The 16,484-nt window shown below is 40.8% G+C and overlaps 2 protein-coding genes across 7 annotated transcripts in view; both read right to left on the bottom strand.

Moving 5' to 3' along the window:
• Positions 1–295: 295 nt before the first annotated feature.
• LOC147062518 (uncharacterized) lies at positions 296–6,304 on the bottom strand. The gene is made up of 4 exons (XM_085915507.1): positions 5,896–6,304; positions 4,713–5,164; positions 4,324–4,477; positions 296–2,109 (listed from the first exon to the last, which is right to left on the bottom strand). The coding sequence occupies exons 1-4, from the start codon at positions 6,172–6,174 to the stop codon at positions 1,732–1,734; spliced, it is 1,263 nt and encodes a 420-aa protein (XP_085771633.1). The 5' UTR covers positions 6,175–6,304; the 3' UTR covers positions 296–1,731.
• A 1,145-nt stretch (positions 6,305–7,449) lies between these two features.
• The window catches only part of tp53inp2b (tumor protein p53 inducible nuclear protein 2b), a 34,422-nt gene continuing 25,387 nt past the window's right edge, over positions 7,450–16,484 (bottom strand). For 3 of the 6 annotated variants that reach the window (XM_085930046.1, XM_085930119.1, XM_085930195.1), the window contains 3 exons: positions 11,774–12,126; positions 10,682–11,231; positions 7,450–10,590 (listed from right to left, as the gene is read on the bottom strand). In XM_085930046.1, the coding sequence (XP_085786172.1) occupies positions 10,335–10,590; positions 10,682–11,231; positions 11,774–11,897 (930 nt within the window). In that variant the 5' untranslated portion in view covers positions 11,898–12,126 and the 3' untranslated portion in view covers positions 7,450–10,334. Of the gene's footprint in view, positions 10,591–10,681; positions 11,232–11,773; positions 12,127–13,963; positions 14,451–16,484 lie in introns of those variants that run through there. The other 3 variants (XM_085930275.1, XM_085930339.1, XM_085930412.1) reach the window with 3 other exon arrangements.

Genomic DNA, 16,484 nt, shown 5'->3' with positions numbered 1-16,484 from the left:
CAATCAAATGTGATTTTCTTTTTACCCAAATCTGTGGTGGATACACAATTTACTGGGACAGATGTCATATTTCATCTCGTAATCCAGATTTTATTTCACCAAATAAATTGCGGGCACAGTGCTCACATTTGCGTCCAAGCTTTGACCTGAATGAGTCGGTATTCACGCTTGGGGATGCAAGGTAAGTATCGGATTGAGAATGTGTGTGCATTGGTGAAATGGCAGAGCTAAGTCAATAATTTCAAAATGGATTTACATATTCTTTGAAGCATTAAGATTAAATACAAAAGACTGGTTACTAGGGTGACACCACCAACTTTATTACACATCAGATCTTTTTGAGATTGCTCTTCACCTCACCGCCTGATGAGACAAGAGTTCAAAAAGTAGCAAAAACTGCGACTGCTGTCAGTGACCACTTTTTTTGTCTTCTTCAAATCTCACATCAACCTTCCTCCCACATCTAAAACCAGGCATGCTCATTGACGTTTCTAAACTTAAGTGTTAGTGTGAATAATTTCTTGTCTGTATGTGCTCTGTGATTGGCTGGTGACCAGTTCAGGATCTAAACTGCCTCTTGCCTAAGTCTGCTGGAATAGAACATCATCAACAAAATTCAAGTAAGTATTACACAGTCACTTTACAAAACTGAACATTTGAGTTTATTATAAAGAGCATTTGAAATTGAAGTTCAATTGGATCCTTGGTAAAATGTACAGCAATGCTTTAAAGGAATGCTGCATGGTATTATAGCAAACCCGCTATGAAACATGAATACACAATATTGTTTCAGAATATTTAACCCTCCCCAAAAAAATCACAGCTTGTCCTGCATTGCATAGTTTTTGTCAAAATGTTTGAGCTCCAGTTGTTGCCTTGTGTTACAATAGCACTGCTCATGCCAAAGCTGAATATTGCTAAAGCTCACATCAATTAGTTGTGCTTCCAATGTTTTTTTTTTTCCGATTTCCTCAATACAATTACTGCAATTTTTTGCAAATTTCTTGATCACAGAAGTTCAAAATGACAGTAGCTATATACAACCGTAACAGTACCGTAACAACGTGCAGTGTGTCTTTCAGTTGGTTTGCAGAGCAATAGAAATCACATTACTATATTAATTACAGTACATAAGCAACACACAGAGAACACGTTCCCTGAGAAGCCCATTGTTGCCAGCTTAATTTGTTAGGTTGGTGCACAAAAATATATATATTTTTTGTTTGTTTTCATAAAAAAAACAAAAAAAAAACAATGGTCATTAATCACAACCGTACTGTAAATTGGTGGCAGTTTTGTCATTCTGCAAATATTGCAAACTTCCTACTAACAATTTTAAATACTTCCTACATAAATGTAATCATTGAAGCCATGATTTCATTTCATTTCCAACCTCTACGGCTGGCTATTCTTCTTCCTTTGTTATTTTTCCCCTCACATACTCATAAAGCCTACGTGGAAACAAGGAAACTCTACGGCTTACAGTTAACAATTATTTACAGTCATTTTAAGAAAATCTATTTTGTTGTGTAGTGCACAACCTAGATTTTGAAGGAGGTGAAAAAGACCAAGTGTTTAAACAATAAGGCTTTGGAGGCTTGTGAGGTTATTGACAGGTAAACGTGAAATCTTGTAAGATACCTTCTGGTCTGAATTCATCAACTGGAGAGAGCACTTGTGTCACCTGATGTATGGCGCTTCTCACAAACTTTGCCTTGTGACGCATTCATCCTACACTTCAACTTCATTGCCGAATTCCTCTTGGTCTGATTCGTCTTGTTCAGCATCTACTATGCTCTCATCATTATGATCATCATCATCATCAACTTCCAGTTTGGCATCACCGACGTCAAGCAGTAACTCATCTTCATCTTTCAGAGTCCCCTCCAAACTTGGCTCCTCCTTTTCTGTCACAGTTTCCGGAGAGGTAAGGGATTGTTCCATCTGCTCAGTGTCAGCCTCATCATCTGAAGCTTCCTGTACCGGCTCATCGGAGTCAGACTCTGCTGCTTCCACCTCTGAAACTGCATCTTCTTCCTCAATAACAGGAGCTGGAGTTCCCTCAGCTTGTTTCACATGCTGTGGTACAGTTTCAGCATGTCCTACCATCTTAAAGGAGACAACAAAACAAAAAGTGGTATCACATCCATATTCTCCAATGCATGCAACAGGGAAAACTACGGTGAAACACTAGTTGGAAACCCTAATACTAGTTTTAAAACCTAGTTTGAAACCCTAACCTTAGTTTAAAACCCTAGTTGGAAACCCTAACCCTAGTTGGAAACTCTAGTTAGAAACACTAATCTTAATTAGAAACCCTAATCTTAGTATGAAACCCTAGTTGGAAAACCTAAAACTAGTTTGAAACCCTGGTTGGAAACCCTAACCCTAGTTTTAAAACCTAGTTTGAAACCCTAACCCTAGTTTAAAACCCTAGTTGGAAACCCTAACCCTAGTTTGAAATCCTAATCTCAGAAACCCTAAAACTAGTTTGAAACCCTAGTTGGAAACCCTAACCCTAGTTTTAAAACCTAGTTTGAAACACTAACCCTAGTTTAAAACCCTAGTTGGAAACCCTAACCCTAGTTTGAAATCCTAGTTGGAAAACCTAAAACTAGTTTAAAACCCTAGTTGGAAACCCTAACCCTAGTTTGAAATCCTAGTTGGAAAACCTAAAACTAGTTTGAAACCCTAGTTGGAAACCCTATCCCTAGTTTTAAAACATAGTTTGAAACCCTAACCCTAGATTAAAACCCTAGTTGGAAACCCTAACCCTTGTTTGAAACTTTAGATAGAAACCCTAAGCCTAGTTTGAAACACTTAGTGGAAACCCTAACCCTAGTTCAAAACCCTAGTTGGAAACCCTAACCCTAGTTTGAAACCCTAGGTAGAAACCCTAACCCTCGTTTGAAACACTTGTTAGAAACCCTAACCCTAGTTTGAAACACTTGGTAGAAACCCTAACCCTAGTTCAAAACCCTAGTTAGAAACTTAGGTGCGGCGTTTTAGCCAGGCTGCTATAATGGTGTACAATTGCAGTTTGAGCTAAGCTAATGTGACTCAAGAAGAGCTATATAATGCATTCATACATTATTTCATATCTGAAGCATTCATTTCAGCATGAATATAGCAGTCGGGTTAGGGCAGCGTAAGCGTATGCATGTCTGAGAGGAAAGGGGACATAGTCGCGTAGTGGTCCATAACCTTTTTTCCTTCGCAGACTGGTTCATGGTTCAATTGATTTAATTGGATGGCAACCATCCGTTACAATCCTGCCGTGATAATTGGGGTTTGGAATTTGTGTGTGGTTTTTTTTTTGGGTTTTTTTTTTTTTTAAATAATCTCTGCGACTCTGTACTGAGCGGTCCCGTACACTGGCTGCAGACGGGTGCTTGAAGAACACTGTTCCCTAGTTGAGCTTTATGCCTTGCAATGATGCTCTAAGTCTGACACTATATTTTGTAAATGCCAAAAAAATAAATCAATTCCAACCACCTTTTAAGACAGCACTAAAAAATACAAGATGCTTAGACTTAAGCAGAACTGTGAATCCATTACCGAATCTATGTCAGGCAATTAGTTGCTTCATTTACAGAGCTAAAAAGTTAATGAGGATTCCCTCTGGGCATGTAAGGAACAGAGAAGCAAAAGAGATGACATGCAAGGACATTCGGTCGCTCGATGGTGCGCCTAATTTAGGCAGGCAAGCACCCAAATTTTAGGACTGAAAAATATTACAGGTTGTACACATGCAACCAGCCACAGTCTCCTTGTCTCTCAAAAAAAAAGACATTTATTATAAAGATTGAAACTTGCATGTTTTTTTTTTCCTGTTCAAATAAGATTTGATTTTCTGGGCAGCATATGTTATAAATAAACCTCTATATATTTACATAATTACTATTTGATTTGGCAAGTTTGATTCGTTTACTTATTTTTTCCAAGAGCTGCTGTCGTGACCGGGTTTAGACACCCCTGGTTTGTGGCCAAAGATAGAATCCTGGTCAGTTATTGCACCCTATACTGTTGAAATTAGTAAATGCTTATTGTGGCGGATGCTGCATGCTAAGGCTGGAAGCAATTACATCACACATTAGTTTCCATGACGACAGTTCTTCATATTCTACTGCTTCCACTTATTTTTCTGTTTTCTTTTGGTAGTTGGTAAATACTTTTGAAGCATTACTAATGGTGAAAGGAAAGTGGCAATAATGCACATTATGGAAAAAAAAAAAAGTATGACTTTATAGCCCGAAAAATACGGTACATCCAAACATTGCACCGTGTTGTTCTAACCACCATTAATCATTTCTTTACCATTACCTGATTAACCTGCCATTGTAGGTTGTCCAGTTGAGCCTTGAGTTCTGCGTGACGGCTGTGGCTGGCTGAGTTCTGTTTCTGAATACTCATTCGAAGTGCACTGATCAGTTCCTCCACGTCGAGCTGCTCGGCGTGCTCATTCAACAGCAGCTCTCTGAGGACGAAGCATGACGAAGCTCTCAGATGATGCATAGTAAATCATGCTTCGTATCAAATATTCAGCATCTGTGTGTTCTTGCAATGTCGCAGCGGTCATGAGACCTACCAATAGCAACTTAGAGCAACACAAAGCCGTGGCCGACGGGGCTTTGACAAAAGCAAACATAATGTTATGGGTCAGAGGACAGGAGTTATTTCCCAACCCGGGACAAAAAGCTGCTTTCTCTAACCTGATAGTCGCCATCTCCGTCTGGTACGACTTCAACTGCGACTCCAGTCCCGACAGCCTCGCAGTCTCCTGCTTCAGGTTGTCCGTCAGAGTGGCAACATCATCCAACACGGCTTCTGCTTCTTCCAGGCGCCCCGTCACGGTTCGGACTTGCTTAGATAAATCGGCGCTCGACGTAGCGAGGCCCTCTACCTGAAGGCCAATCTGCTCCAATTCCTCAGGCTTCTGAAGCCTCGCCTGCAGCTGGTTCATTTGCTCCACAGAGACAGTGGTCCGCTGGATCTCTGCTAAGTGGGATTTCATCTCCGTGTGGAGCGATAGCACCTGAGCGGGGAGATCCGACGTTTTCAGCTGCTCTGCGCTAGCCAAGGCCTCGTCCACTTGTTTCTGAGTCAACGCGTACGATTCTTCCAGAGCATTAATGCGACCTTCTACATCATCCGAAACACGTACCTGCAACAAGAAGTGCAACAGGGATGTTGAGCCACTTGAGATCACAACCAATAGTCGGCTTGAGCTTGTTGGCTGCTTCTTATTCCAAAACATTACAGAATCCAAAGTGGCTGACGGAGCTTTCAAGGACATTCCTGTACAGTAGAAGTGCCCACTCCATATGACTTTATAATGGATCTTTATAAATATGATTAAACAAATTTCTCACAATTTACCCAAAGGTAAAGATTTAAATCATTATCAAGTAACGACAAGATTCCTTTGATTAGGTGCAAATGGTGACATTAATGTACACAACACAAACATTTTATTAATGACTATATTATTTCATTGTACCCTGACAATAAAGATTTAAAATCTAATTCCATTTTCAAAGTGGCCAGAAGACACAAAAACATAAATAGAACATTTGCTGAAAGTTCCTAAATGTCAGTCCAAGTGGGTTAACCTTTCAAAGAGAGCTAGTAAACAGTGTGCCCTTGTGTTACGGTATCATCTAAACCACACACTATATTTAGCCTTGGGACTTTACGGATCCAGTTTGTGTATTAATAATAATATTATTATTTATATCAAGTGAAGACTGTGGAGCCACAACATGTAAGCTCAGACACTTTCCATAACTGGAAGGTTATAAATGAAGCTCCTGCTGTATAGTGGACTTATGAAGGATATCAAGTCTACTAGTAGGTTATGACAAAGCTTGCAAGCTGCAACTATTAAGTTCTTACCTTATCATTAGTCTGTCGCATGGTCTCCTGAGACGCTTGGAGCTTGGCCACTTTCATTTGCATGCCCGTTATGGTATCTGTCAAGTGCGTCAAAGTTTGCTGCTGCTGATAATAGAACCATGCTCCCGTTGCACTGCCGACTAAAACGACGAGACAAGCAAATAAAACAAGCGTGTAGCTATTCCCTCCGGTTCGAAGTTCGGATTCTGTCATTTCAATTTTTCCATGGTCCTCTTCGTGTTTGTGGTTGCTTTTTCCTTTGCGATGCTTAGCCGTCATTGTGCCTGCACAAAGGACACGATGTTCCAGGAGAGAGGCGTGGTGGGTGCAAGTCAGTGTGGACTGGGTGAGCGCACGTTGATGAGGCTGCTCCAATCTCAGCAGTGTAGGTCCATTCAAGAAGCGTCGCCGTCCCACTAGCAGCTTCTGGGGCGCTATTTTTTACTGCGGATGACATTGGAGCGGTGTGCGCGTGCGCGCGTGTGCGCGCGTGGTCTTGCAGCACGCAAACAGACACGGCGTTCTTGTCATGTTCATGACATGCACCTTTAACCTCCTTTTTTTTTTTTTTTACACGACAGCTATGTTCGGGCCTCTCACTTGTCCAATATGGTCGGTACACAGATTGAGATTGAGATTAAATGACATTAAAATTTTGGGCCATCAACTACATAGCGCGCACAGCCAACATTTTTACATTACACTCTATTAGGGGAATTTAACATCATCATGATTGTAACGCGTTGAGGAAGGAAAAGTCTAATAAGAGTTCTAATGTCAAAATTTCAATTTTCATTTCTGAAACAAAAGCAGAATGTTGTACAAAACAAGGCGGAAAATTGCTGATATATATTTGTTTGGGATTTTGGCGTTTTCACCGTCAGCATTTCTCATATTGACCACGAGATGGCGACAGCGTGACGTCTGACGATGATAGCGCACTATATAAATTTATTACAAATGTCTTGATTGTTAACTCAATCGTTAATCACAGTTTTTACTGGAGAAAAAAAAATCCCGAAAATTGCTGATATATATTTGTTTGGGATTTTGGCGTTTTCACCGTCAGCATTTCTTATATTGACCACGAGATGGCGACAGCGTGACGTCTGACGATGATAGCGCACTATATAAATTTATTACAAATGTCTTGATTGTTAACTCAATTGTTAATCACAGTTTTTACTGGAGAAAAAAAATCCCTTGTTTTTTTCTGTGCCATTATTTTCGCAAATTTTGATACCCTGTAGCGCACTATATATATTTATTACAAATGTCTTGATTGTTAACTCAATAGTTCATCACAGTTTTGACTGGAGAAAAAAATCCCTTGTTTTTTTCTGTGCCATTATTTTAGCAAATTTTGATACCCTGAACATGAAAAAGAGGATTGATTTTCTTATGCACACATTTTTTTATTCAATTTAGTTATCCAGTGTACATAATTTTTTCTATTCTGTATAACGTTTAAGAGAATAAGATACTAATAGGGCCATTCATTTTATTGCACCTCATTGATCTGGCCTCTTCTCACATAAAAATAATGACACAGGATTCAGGAGTTAACCTGAGCATTTATTGTGTTGTTTTGAGACTGACTAGGTGGGTTGGTACCTGTGTTTTTTCTGAATGGATGCTGGAATACCCATCAGATCAACTTTGCATAGGTTTTGCCTGTCCGAGGACAACTTTCCATTGAAGTGATGAAAGGGGAAAAAAATCACAAAAACCATGCAGAAAAAAGTGAAAGGCACAATACCATATCAGATACACCACATGTTATGTGTCTAAATATTCATTTCATGGGGAGGTGTGTACTACTTGAGATGTAACATGAGCTAAAGCCCATGTGTTGGTAAGCTGCCATCATTTCAGGGGACAACATAAACATCAAACTCCCCAGACATTCATTGTTTTTCATTTAAAACACCCGAGCTCTAATTACTATACAGAAAAATACAAGCATATTCTGTCCTATTATGATACATATACATGATTTGATTTCTAGAAATATAAACGAGCTCCTCCCCTCATTGTTGTTTACCTGTCGATTTCCTTTCATCAAAGATGTTCAACACAGTATGACCACTCCCTCTCCACATTGTTGGATGACTTTTACTCTGAACACACACTTTTCAATGCTTACACGCAACACACGGAGCATGTCTTCTTCTTACATGACAACAGAGGTGAGGAAAACCCCCAAAAATAAACTGTTTTGCAGACACATAGCTTGATCTTTGCATGCACATACATCCACACACAATCTCGCACACGTAGATCTGTGATTTATCAAGAATTCGGTGTCATTTCATGTCAATACCCTGCACAACATGAATATAGTAAACGGGTTAGGGGGGCTCATACATCATAAATTAATAGAAACCTAAATAAACAAAGCTTTTTACCAGATTATTTACTTGAACAAAACAAATTTGGTAATTAAATGAATGTTTTAAAAACACTTATTCTGTTTTCAAAAGATTGTGAAAGCATCGCCGTATTGCAGCTACGTCAATGTCCTCTCAAAAGTCCAAGCAGGCCCTTTGCTCTGATTTTCATTGTGCTCCTTTGTGAGATACAACTCATCCATTTTGATCAGGAGCATCAAAGTGATGCAGAGGATTCATCTCAGTCCCTTTGAACTCAACAGTGAGGACTCAGGCCAGAGATGGGAAAACCAGGTCCAGAAATTAAAGACCCTGCCATAGATGATTCCACTTAAATCGGTAGGCCAACGAGCTTGTTTACCAGTCGGTTGAGTCGAAGCACCTTGTGACTAATCCTCAAATGTGGCAGGCAGGGTTTTTACTTTCCGTACGTGGATTTTCCATTTGTAACTTAGGTCTTGAGAGGTTTTGACATCTAACAGAGCACTAGAAATGTTCTTTAAATATTTACAAGTGTAATAAAGGACTACCATAATAAACTTTTTTTTGGGGGGGAGAAGGGGGGGGGGGTCAAGAGAAATGGTCACAAATGAAAAACACAAGCGCACAACACACCACTAAAACTTTTGACTCACAAAAATAAATGACAGTGCAAATGTACATCCATGTCTCCAATAATATACAAACATTAGTTTACACTTCAGCACCATTGTTTAATATTGTTGAATACATATCATTAAGCTGAACCTCTAAGTGAACAATGTTAGCGTTTGGTGTGCATATGATTAACAAACAGCGGGTGTTGATGGTCAAAGTTTAAGATGAAGAAGAAAAATGCTTAATTAGGAGTCATTTTCAAAACAAAAATGTGGATAATGAATGTAACCATCACACTTGTCATTTTTTTGTTTCGTGAAAAGTGGAGAATCACGGCACACACTGTGGGTGGTGTGTACTGGGCGCATTGCTTTGGCTGGCACAAAATTGAAAGGTCATTACCATGCTGTGTGCCTTCTGCATACAACTTTTAATGCATTGACCTTGTCGTCGTGAACAGATTGATATTGGTGGAACCATGCAATGACTGGAAAACCAACAAAACAAATTAAAGAGCAATACCATCACAACCGCTCTATCATGTCATATCATGGGACCGAAGCAGAAGGCCTGTTTCTTGAATTTTTTTTCACTTGCATTCATGGACCTTCCGATGCTTTTCTATTGAAAGGCTAACTTACTTATTCTGAATGCTCTTTAATAGTTGCTGAGCAACGCAGGCCGCTGTCATGGGTCATTTTGCATTAAGCTGTTTTTTTTTTTAATCACATCTAAGTCACTGGATCATTTCATTTAGTCTTTAGTCTGTTTTGTTCTCACTTTCCCACAATCATCTACTTGCTCTCATCCTTCTCAGAGTAAGATGTGAGAATCACACAATGTTTAGCTCCTGTGTTAAAATTGTTTGCTCCAATGCAAAAATTTTATTGTGCTTTTCAACCCGCAATCATCACACACTGTATATCCATCCTCTTTTTTTTTTTCCAGGACAAAAGTAAAGTTTCATGTGAATATATTAACTTCACATAAAGCTGCGAGGAAATGATGAGTTGCTTTCTCTGCAAATGTAGTTTAGCCGTATGGCAGTCATGCAAAGTTCCCACAATTTTTCTGTTCAGTCAGAAAAGATCATGTAATAATGTTAAATGAGTCATGAAGTTCATCTCAAAGTTGTTTCTCAAACACACCTTGGGAAAATATCCAAGCCATTTAGCTAAAACAGAGAAAATAAATAGAACTATACTTATTTGAACTTTTAGGAATATTTTGTTGCTTCTTTTTTGGACATTGCAGCAAAGTTCTATTCAAATCCACTCTGAGGGCTTAACTGAAAAATAGGGAGAATCCAATTAGTCTAACGTGTAATACCAACTCAATTAGCCAGAACGTGCCGAAAAGAAATCAGATGCTTGAATGCACTGAATGTGTAAAAAGTTGACAATGCTCTTTTAGTGCCCTCAAAGTAAATGATGCCACCGGTTTGTCGGTAGTCTAGTGGCAGAAGTTACGCTTGCTAGGCTGGTGCAGGAAGGCGTTTCGAACATGACTGGCGTGGCGGGGAATCTGCTCCCTGGTGCGGTTTTGGCGTTGAATGCGGTTACGGCTCAGGTGGCGCCTCTCCATGCGAGCTTTGCTACGCTGCACTCTGGCCACGTGAGCGACCTTAGGTTGGACATAAGGTCCGAAACTTCCTCTGAATGGCCCGGCGGTGTGGGTAGCTGGAGCAGCGGTCGGCTCAGCCACTCTGCTGCAGGAGCGGGGAGACAAAACAAATTGTGATTGTTGCGTCGCTCGTAATGATGCTAAGGTGAAAAAAAAATGTTTGGTGAGTTTCTCACCTCACGCTACTCGCCATGCTCACAATGCTTTCCTCGCCCACTACGGAGAGGTTAGCATTGGAGACCATGGAGATGTTGCTCGGCAAGACATACACAGACATGCTGGGATGCTCGATGAGCAGGTCCTCCATGGGGCTCGCCTCTGCCGTGGCTCCTTCTGCAGTAAAACAGGGGGGAGGGGTGACAAACCAGCTCTCATCCATGCAGCCTCTCTCTGAGCCTGCCCTGCTGCTAGCCTCACTGGCCCCGCAATCGCTCCCAGCGGGAGAAGTCGACTGAGAAGCAGAGGAGGCTGCGGGTCGTCTGGCCCGTCTTGACAAGGTAGTGACACCCGTGTTTGATGGGTTCGAGTCTGGCGGTAATATTGCCCCTTGCGCCCTGCCACTACGTGGCCTTCGTCGATGGATTGGTGGGCGGGGAATAGAAGTTAAGCATTCAGTCCGCGTTTGAGCGTCGTCAAGGTTTGATCGGTTGCTGTCCGGGATCGGTTGTGAAAAAGTAAGTTGGGCCTGTGTCTCAACGTCAGCTTGCGTCATGCTGCCCGACTCATCTAAGCGCACGGTACGAATGATAGCAAGGATGCCAATAAAGTCGGAAAGGGGGAGGATAGGATCCAAATTTTGTAGATGTTCCAAACGCCGTGAAGGTAGAAGGGATTATTTTGTGGCCATCACATACGCACGCGCACGCATACCAGTGTGGGGGACGTGAAGGTGTATACAAAAAAATCGAAGGGGGAAGGGGGGGAAGAAGAGGGGGCAAGGAGACACAAAACATAAAAGAGTCACATCATTAATTGTGTTGACCCTCTTGAGTTTTAAATGTTTCTCCTATTTTTGTTGTTGTTGTTGGATTGGCTTGCGAGTACACACTTTTTTTTTTTTTAACAATCCACTTGGTCATTAGTGTCATGATGAACAAGCAAGGTGAGGTTTATATTGCCTTCTGGACCTGCACCTTATCAATTCCTGACTACACGCTCACAAGTGGGGACAGCGCTTGCACTCAACTCTATACATTTCATTTTCATAGTCAATCGTCATATTTAACTTTCGAAAACTATTATCCATTCAAACTACAGATGAGACTCACCAGGCAGGTTGACAAGCATCCATCCATCTTCGTCGGCCTCTGTCACACAGGGATTAGGACCCTTGAGCTCAGCTGCCACTTCTTCTACCTCACCAAAAAGTAAGTAACTCAGACGTTGAAACATGGCTGCTTGGCCTTAAGGTTTTTGAAGACTTGATGCGCACACACACACACAAAAAAAAAAAAAGCTGTAGCTGCCTGTGAATGCTATTTGTTTTCAGGTAAGCTGTGTATTATTATAATTATTTGACTTTGCTTTGACTCAGAGCCCTTTGCTGGATCTTGGTTTGGACAAGCGGAGGGTGGGCTTCGGTAGTGCAAATATAAGGTTTCACTTGGTTTGGAGCAAAGGCCTGAAAGAGAGCAAACAGATAATGATGTTAGATATTTGTGTTCGTCTCTGGTAGCACCACTACATATCTATACTATGTGGCCTTTAAAAGTACATTCCTTGATACCCGAGTTTGCTCTGCAGAATTGTCATATATTGGAATTTGTTCCACAAATGAGGTGTAGCTTTTGTTTGCATGATCGCCCTGGTTTATTTGAATACAAGATATGAAAATCATGACGTGCATTACACCGCAAACACACAGAAAGTACACATGTACAGAACATTCAAAGGAAAGGAGACAATCACTGGAGAATGTACTGAGGCAAGGGATAAGGCCTGGCCTAATGTGTAACAATGATGTAATAATGTTCGAGGTTAAAAGTCTGCTGACATGAGTGCAGGTGCATAAGATATGACATTCTGTCCTTATTTGGAGATCATAATGGTAAAAATGAACTTTAGAGGAGTGTATCCAAATTACAGCTTTTGAGACATTATTTTTAAGGGTGTACAATTTGGTAAATTTCATACTTTACAAATCTATACCTTTAGTTAATCCAAATACGAGGATGTTATGTTTACAAATTATTGAAAAAATCTGGTGTCTAACAAAATGGACCATTAGAACACTGGCGGGATGGTTGCTGGAAATGAGCCTTTATACACCCATGCATTGAAAACCAGACGTTTGCAGATTAAAAATAAAAAGTGTGTTTTGTAAATATCACTTGGGAGTGGCAAAAAATGCTAAAAGCCTCTTTTTGAAAAATGTAGTCACTGTCAAGCTGTTAGTTGAATTTAGTTCACTACCACCATACAGGTTTTGCAATTATGTTAATATGATGAAAATTATTTAATTTTAATTAACTTTAATTTAAAAATTACATGTGGGGCTTGACACAAATGTTTGTCCACTGCTACTCTAGTTCTTGAGGGTGTTCAGAAAGTCAGTGTTTTTGTACTTCTAATTTACGACTGAAACAACGCAATTGCACATTGATTTTCCCAACATGATACTTGTATAACAGATGGTGTCCCTTTTTCCTCTAGGGGGCGGGGCTTCTATAGTGGGCGTGATCAGAGAATGAAAACAAGATACTGTGACGTCACGGTATCGTCACTGGAGCCGCAGAAACAAGTCTGAACGCAAACCAAGCGAAATTGTTGGCTATGTTCACAGTGACACCGGTCGAAATTAGTCCTTCAGCATTCATGATCGTGGTCATGTTCAAAATGCCGTCTATTCATCGAAGATAAGAGCATTAAATGTCCGACGGTGTTTCGTAAAGCCATCGCCTCGGTTGTTGCGTAAAAGCTATAAAACCCGACGGCATAATGCAGAGCCAGTCGGCTACCGGAAGACTTTGTGTCGGTTATGGTATCCAGGTTACAGATGAATTATCCGTGTAAGCCCTCCAGCTGTAGGGTCAAAGCAATGACACTCGCGGCATATCAGCGACACGGTTCTCGCAAGAAGACGTCGACCGACTCTGATGATAGCGCAGACAGGAAAATAACAGTTGATTGAGAACCATAACCTCTAATGTCCGCCTTTCGAAAAACATCATCCCCCCCATCGAGCATTTGGTGCAGTTTGCACAACAGCGGCTGCACAATGCAGATTGGTGTCATCTTCCCGAGTAAAGGGCGTCGCAAATCACCCCCCCCCCCAAAAAAAACCTTTGAATCACACACGACATTAAAAAATTTAGACCGTGCAAGTAGTAGATGACGATACGCAATGGAATTTTCCCCAAATGACGGTTGACATTTCATTTTAATAGCTGTCATTTAATTAAGCGTAGTGTATGACAAACACAAAAAGCAACAACAACCAAAAAAAAAAAGCTGCTTACCTGCCTTTGCAATATTATTCAAGTTGTAAACGAGCTCACACACAGTAGGAACGACAATTCTTAAAGCATAGCTTTAGGTAGCCTTTAAGCGAGGTAGTTAAAACATCATCATATAAAAATAAAAGGCTTTCTTCTCAGAAGAAGGGCTTCGTGTAAAATATTACACCGATGTTTCAGATTATAACATCTGCAGCTTTTCAAGCCTCTGCTATCGTTTCTCCTTCTGTTTATTGCTGCCTCCAGCTGATCCTCAGATCAGTATGTAGAACGTACAAAACAGCTGATTGTGAGATCACAATACACAGAGACACGCCTTTGCTCCGCCTACTTAAAACCTACGGGCCAATCAGAATCGGACACAAGCACAAGCTCAAACTGTGGGAAACGGGAAGGGTGGGGGCTGGGCCACTGAGCCCAACCTGAAACCAGAGAGAAACGAAGGACATTTATAGCTGATCTCTGATCAGCAGCTGACATCCTGCGGCCTGTTTAGAATACAAAACTGGGGGATGGTAAACTGACTCTGAGTCTGTACTTACACGCCGTCTGCTATGAGGGCCCGTGAGTGACATAATTCACGATGACCTCGCATACACATAGAAACGTCGCCTATGACATATACAAGTGAAACGCTATCTGCAAGACGCAACGAATAATTGATCATATTCATTCTGAATCTTATTTCACCCACATACACAAGCTCATATTCACGACTGTTATTCTTTAGCTCACACAAGTGGAATTATTGTCCGTTTTCCTTGGATACACCTTGTAGTGGACGATGAAGAGAAAGTTGCTTTTTATGTCTTTAGCTATTATATGTAGGCCACCCAAAATATAATAAACAAACAAAATTAGCCCATCTATGCTGTTGTCACTTTAAAATCTGTTCGTAAACAAACTCTTTTCCCTCAGCCTTGACCTCCCTCTTGGTGAGGTGGACCTCCACGTGCCACTCAACATTCAACAACCAATCAAAAGAGCTCTGTTCGAAAGCAGTATTGGAGTATCCTATGAGCCGCAAGCAGTTTCTCAAAAGCTTTTTGACATTTGGCAGTCTTTACAAAGCAATTAACTCATGAAGTCATGTGTGGTATGACAATGCCTCTACACATGTTTGAGATTGTTGAAGTTCCGTTTGGTAGCATAGTCAACTCGATGGGTTTGTTGTCGTCTCCCAGCTTTCTTGTGATGACACGTGTCGTGAGGCATGTGCAGCTGCATGCATGGATGGATGACCATGCACCTGTGTTCTCACAGAGATTACTTGAAAATGTGTAATTCCTTCAAAACATACAGCATCCCAATTTTCTCCTTCAAATGACTTGTGTCCAAAAGGTCATGTTATAGTCAGTCCAAAATATCCCTTTGTAATGTGTTCCTTGCAGACCAACTAGTCAAAACATACTGTTCTAATTAATGCAGGTAGTATGTCTGCTAAGAGATGATAGCTAAGGGCCCTGGCATTGCTTGAGCTTTGTTAAAGCAAGATGATAAGGTTTCGGCCTATACAGTTACCAGGTGCTAGGCAACTCACGCAGACACTCAAACAAACCTCATAGAGATGATTATGTGAGTTACACAACAGAACAGTCTGTGCACGCGATCATGTTTTTGTTGTCAAACTCATCATACAAGTGGTGGAATTAACCTCCCAAATGACGCCAAATCTTCTTGTAATACATGTACGATACAGGTCTGCTTTCTGGCTTTGTTTTTTTTTTTTTTTTAGTTTGCACAACACAAATCCAGAGCTTTGCCAGGGTTCCCATAGTTTCCCCATGCTGGCTGAAGAAATAGGTGAAAGTTCAAAGCCAGGCCTCGCCTTCCCTGTGAATGTTGATGTTCACCAATGTGACACGCGCCATGCCTGTTCTTGCCCTGGCTGACACGGCTAACTGCTTAAAAAGCAATAGAAGGCTTAGGTTTACCAATAGGTTAACTCATACTTCACGTGTTGCCTCTAAATACCAGTTCTTTGTTTTTGGTGCTGTCTATTTGCTCCCTTTAACCCCTTCCTGAACTGTGACATGGACATGGTGACTGACGTGAAGGGTTTGTTGTTGTGTATTTATACAAGAGACAATTTGGAAACATGCCAATACAAAAAAGTACTGCCCCTTTGACCATGTGACATAACAAATGACCCCATGAGCAGAACAGCACTGTGACCTTGTCCGTGGGGTTGATACACTGACTTTTAGAGTTTTTATTTTTGGTCCTTCTTGGCTCTCCTTTCCTCTCTGGCCTGCAGCATTAATGACTGTTTGCATATGATAAGCATGGGCCAAGTGTGTCACACCAGATGAGATGTGAAGTGTCGTGTCAGACTGCTTGCATGTGACACAATTTTGGATGGCCAGAGGAAAAGCATATGAATTCTGACGTAATACATAAAAATACAATGGATATCAATTGTCTACACACCCCATTCAAATGCCAGGTTTTTGTGATATTAAAAAAAACACACGGTAAATCATTTCAACATTTTTCTGCAATTATATCAACCTATTACTTCTAT

This window comes from Syngnathus leptorhynchus, chromosome 1, assembly GCF_054491065.1.
Source record: "Syngnathus leptorhynchus isolate UIUO chromosome 1, UIUO_Slep, whole genome shotgun sequence".
Taxonomy (NCBI): Eukaryota; Metazoa; Chordata; class Actinopteri; order Syngnathiformes; family Syngnathidae; genus Syngnathus; species Syngnathus leptorhynchus.
The sequence above is the reverse complement of the archived record's forward strand: the minus strand, read 5'-3'. Positions and strand labels throughout refer to the sequence as shown.

What these genes read in the sequence shown, in the direction of transcription:
- LOC147062518 (XM_085915507.1), bottom strand. Translation starts at nt 6,174, where the DNA reads ATGACGGCTAAGCATCGCAAAGGAAAAAGCAACCACAAACACGAAGAG. An exon ending in TGCGACAGACTAATGATAAG is followed by an intron (nt 5,165 to 5,895) that starts GTAAGAACTTAA and finishes TTCTTGTTGCAG; the next exon opens with GTACGTGTTTCGGATGATGT. An exon ending in ACGGAGATGGCGACTATCAG is followed by an intron (nt 4,478 to 4,712) that starts GTTAGAGAAAGC and finishes CTTCGTCCTCAG; the next exon opens with AGAGCTGCTGTTGAATGAGC.